Raw genomic sequence first — 4,510 nt, forward strand, 5'->3', positions numbered from 1 at the left:
TAGGGCCGGAGCGTCTGCGGCCGGGGCCGGGCTGGCCTTCCGGTGCTCCAGCTGCTGCAGCCGCTCGCCGAGCTGGGAGTACAGTTCCTTCACCGCCTCTCCGCTCTGTGGGGGAAAGAGCGTGGTTCGGGGCAGGCGGCTCGGGAGAGGGGCGGGCAGTGTGGGCCGAGGGCAGGACACCCACCTGGCCCGTGGGCTCCAGCGCCTTCCGCAGGGCGTCCAGCCTGGACGGGGCCACCCGGTGGTGGAGGTGGATGAGGAGCCTCAGCACGTGTCGCTGCACGTTCTCTTTCCTGGGAGAGGCCACAGTGGCGCTGTGGGGGGCCCAGAGACACACCCCCCCACCTGCCCGGGGGCGCCATGACGCGCCCTGAGCCCTGGAGGGTGCAGGCGGAGGGTGGGCACCTGGGCGAGGCCGTGAGGAGGAAGCCATCGAAGAGGCTCCTGCAGAAGTCCTCCAGCGCAAACTCATCGGCCAACAGCGCCAGGTTCCCCATGAGCAGGTGCAGGAAGATGTCCCCAAACGCCAGGTCGCCGAAGGTCTCCACTGCAGACACAGCGGGGGTCAGCCCTGCTCGCCACGCCGCCCCCGCCTCTGGCTGGGAGGCCGGGGGAGGCCGCAGGGCGGCAAGGCCCCCGGGGACGGGGTGCCCGGTCTCCCTGCAAGCCGGAACCGGGGCCTGCACAGCGAGGAGGAAGGGGCGGGGGCGGCTTTGGATTGAGGGGACCGGAGGAGAGAGAGAAGCTGAGCGGAGCAGAAACGAGAGAAGGAGCAGAAGTGCCACAGCCCGGCCCCGTGAGTCCCGCCAGGCCACTGCCTACACGGTTCTAGAAAAAAGACAACCAAAGGGTATATTTTCGCCTTTTGAAGCCACGGACTGCAAAAACTGACAGAGCAGGCAAAGGTAACCTCCGACGTATCTCACTGAGAGCCAGGGGCAGCGCCCGGCGAACCCGGCCAACGACCCTGCTGGAGGCCAGCAGGTCACCGGTGGAAGACACACAGGGACGCAAGGGTCAAGGAAGCCGCTAGAGACCCTTGTCTGCGGCCCGGGCGCTATCTGAGCCCACGGCGCTCCTGAACACCACGGGGAGGCCTGGGCACCGTCACCGAGGCGGGCTGTGCTCCCGCCATGTGGGCCAGAGCCCCGGCTGGCCTCACGGCCGCGGGCAGTTTCCAGGGCACTGGGGCAAGGGCACAGCCGCCAGCAAGGTCCCGAATGGGAAACAAATGCCCTGGTTCCAACCACGCCCGCAGAAGCCTCCAGGTGTGGGGCCACGTGAGAGGCAGCCAGGGACACGAGAGTGAAGGTGAGACGCCTGTTTGAATCCGGACTTGAGCAAACCGGCCACAGAAAAGTGTCACCTGACAGCAAGAGGGACGTGGCCACTACCACTACCAGGACCCGGATGGGACCCCAGCTCCCTTCTCTCGTACAGACACCTGTCAAGCCCTCCGCGGGCTTCCGTCCCGGCCACCACCGCCGTGCAGGCGAGAGGCACCGGGCCTCGCCACGCTGTGCTCTGACTTGTGAGGTCGTCAAAACCCACACGATAAAAAGCTACAAAATAAACAGACGGGGGGCGCCTGGGTGGCTTAGTCGGTTGGGCGTCCGACTTTCGCTCAGGTCATGATCTCGCGGTTCGTGGGTTCGAGCCCCGCGTCAGGCTCTGTGCTGACTGCCAGCTCAGAGCCTGGAGCCTGTTTCAGAGTCTGTATCTCCCTCTCTCTCTGACCCTCCCCTGCTCACGCTCTCTCTCTCCTAGAAATAAATAAAAATATAAAATAAAAAAATTTTTAAAAAAAATAAAAAATAAAAAAAAATAAACAGACGGAATTTCTAAAGCGGACCTCAGTTCTCCCGAGCACCCATGAGCAGCAGGAGAGAAAAAGTGGACCCCCCGGCACACAGGGAAGGTGCGCGTCCCAGCGCCCGGGCCGCCGCGCGCTCCTGACGCAGCAGGAAGCCCCTCTTCTAGCCGACGGATCAGACACGAGAAAGAGACAAGGGTACTGAAGGGAACTGAACCATGAGACAAGCTGCCCCCTGGAGTCCAGGCTCCGGCCCCCGGGCCCCACGACCTTCACGCGGCAGCCTCTACGCCCCAGCCGAGACGGGGCCGCCGGCAGCCTCCGGGCCTGTGCGAGCAGGGGCCGGCCAGGTGCTCCACTCGGGCCCCTTGCTCTACTTCCGACCACGGAGCCACCAGCTCGCCGGCCTCACGCACCCGGAGACCGTCGGGTGGGCTCTCTCACTCGTCTGCGGACTCGAGGAGCCCCACCTCACCCCCCGTTAGGACCCAGTTNCGGGCACATGCCTGCATGCTCACCCGGCCCGCACGCTCACCCAGCCTGCACACTCACCCGGCCCCGGCCCCCACACACGGGCGCGCGCCTGCACACTCACCCGGCCTGCACACTCACCCGGCCCCGGCCCCCACACACGGGCGCGCACCTGCACACTCACCCGGCCCGCACGCTCACCCGGCCCCGGCCCCCACACACAGGCGCGCGCGTGCACACTCACCCGGCCCACACGCTCACATGCCTGCNCTGCCCCCACCCCCGCACCAGAACAACCTCGAGGAGACAGAGACAGAGAAGTGAGACGGTGGGTTCCTCCCTCCTCCCCGAGCCAGGACTGGGCAGGAGCCCTGGGGCCGGCACCGGCACGTGCCCGCACACTCACCCGGCCCGCACGCTCACCCGGCCCCGGCCCCCACACACGGGCGCGCGCCTGCACACTCACCCGGCCTGCACACTCACCCGGCCCCGGCCCCCACACACGGGCGCGCGCCTGCACACTCACCCGGCCCACACGCTCACATGCCTGCATGCTCACCCGGCCCGCACGCTCACCCGGCCTGCACACTCACCCGGACCCGGCCCCCACACACGGGCGCGCACCTGCACACTCACCCGGCCCACACGCTCACCCAGCCCGGCCCCCACACAGGCACATGCCTGCATGCTCACCCGGCCCGCACGCTCACCCGGCCCCGGCCCCCACACACGGGCGCGCGCCTGCACACTCACCCGGCCCACACGCTCACATGCCTGCATGCTCACCCGGCCCGCACACTCACCCGGCCCGCACACTCACCCGGCCCCGGCCCCCACACACGGGTGCGCGCCTGCACACTCACCTGGCCCGCACGCTCACCCGGCCACACACTCACCCGGCCCACACGCTCACCCAGCCCCAGCCCCCACACGGGGGCATGCCTGCACGCTCACCCGGCCCCCACACGGGCGCATGCCTGCACGCTCACCCGGCCTGCACACTCACCCGGCCCGCACACTCACCCGGCCCGCACGCTCACCCGGCCCCGGCCCCCACACACGGGCGCGCACCTGCACACTCACCCGGCCCGCACACTCACCCGGCCCGCACGCTCACCCGGCCCCGGGCCCCTACGGGCGCGCGCCCGCACTCACCCAGCCCCGGCAGCAGGCGCAGGAGCGCGTTCTTGTTCCTCTGCTTGGTGACGTGCAGCACGTAGTACAGCCCCACCTCACAGGCCATGCGGTGCTCCTGCAGGAACCTGAGCCCGGCGAGGGCGGGTCACCCCTGGGCGGTGCCCTCCACACGGCGCCCGCGGCACACCCCGCCCGTGCCCGCGCAGCCCATACTTGGTGAAGCTCTCCGGGAGCGTGTTCGGGTACGTGACTGGGGCTCTCTCTTCCGCCGGCAGCTTCTGGTCCACGTTGAAGGTGTGGTCGTCGACCACGAAGGACATGAGCGTGGGCAGGAACCTGGTGACCAGCTCCACCTCCTATGCCAGAAGGCCCAGGAGCGGTCGGCGCGGCCCCGCCTGTGTCCTGCGCGGACCCTGTCCCTCGCCCACCTCCCTCGCGTCTACCTTTTCCAGACGTCAGCCTGAGGGCCTGTCCCTCTTTCCTACTCCCGAGACACCCCCCCCCCCTCGCTGGTCTCACAGAGCCTCTCGGGGAAGCCGTCCCACCCGAGGCCCATTACCATCTTGGGCTCCTTGAAGACCTGGCTGTCAATCATGTCCCATGCGCCCTGGCCCAGCGCCAGCAGCCTGAGCAGCAGCAGGAGATCAGGACTGTCCTGTGGGAAACCCAAGGCCTCAGCAAGTGCTCCCCCGAGGCTCCCTCCCCACTGAAACCACCTGTTGCCCAGCAGGGTCCTCATGCTGTGGCCAAACTCATCGGCTTCACTCAAAGCCCCACGCAGCCACCACCCGTCGGGAGGGCGCTCCCGGGGCCGGCACCGACCCGGCCACACAGCCACCCGGAAGGCAGCGTGCGGTCAGCCCCGACACTCACCCTGGGCAGGGTCTCCTGGCCGACCAGCTCCTGCAGGTGCCGGACAGTGCTCAGTGACAGGGTGTTGATGGCGAAGGGGTCACACAGGATCATGGACAAGTCCCTGGGGGGATGGGCACACTGCGTCAACGTGGCGCAGACACAGGTGGGCTGCCCTGGCCGCTGTCCCGGGAAGAACGGCCCCTCCACACAGATGGAGCCTGGCCTCCCGCCTCC

At 68.3% G+C, this 4,510-nt stretch overlaps 1 protein-coding gene across 1 annotated transcript in view; it reads right to left on the bottom strand.

Moving 5' to 3' along the window:
* Positions 1–4,510, bottom strand: part of NELFB (negative elongation factor complex member B) — a 13,818-nt gene that overhangs the window by 3,925 nt on the left and 5,383 nt on the right. The window contains exons 7-13 of the mRNA XM_077771535.1: positions 4,295–4,397; positions 3,981–4,076; positions 3,635–3,777; positions 3,440–3,546; positions 406–547; positions 185–293; positions 7–105 (exon numbers count right to left, since the gene is read on the bottom strand). Coding sequence (XP_077627661.1) covers positions 7–105; positions 185–293; positions 406–547; positions 3,440–3,546; positions 3,635–3,777; positions 3,981–4,076; positions 4,295–4,397 — 799 coding nt within the window. The remainder of the gene's footprint in view (positions 1–6; positions 106–184; positions 294–405; positions 548–3,439; positions 3,547–3,634; positions 3,778–3,980; positions 4,077–4,294; positions 4,398–4,510) is intronic.

This window comes from Crocuta crocuta, unplaced genomic scaffold (genome assembly GCF_008692635.1).
Source record: "Crocuta crocuta isolate KB4526 unplaced genomic scaffold, BGI_CrCroc_1.0 scaffold1013, whole genome shotgun sequence".
Classification (NCBI taxonomy): domain Eukaryota; kingdom Metazoa; phylum Chordata; class Mammalia; order Carnivora; family Hyaenidae; genus Crocuta; species Crocuta crocuta.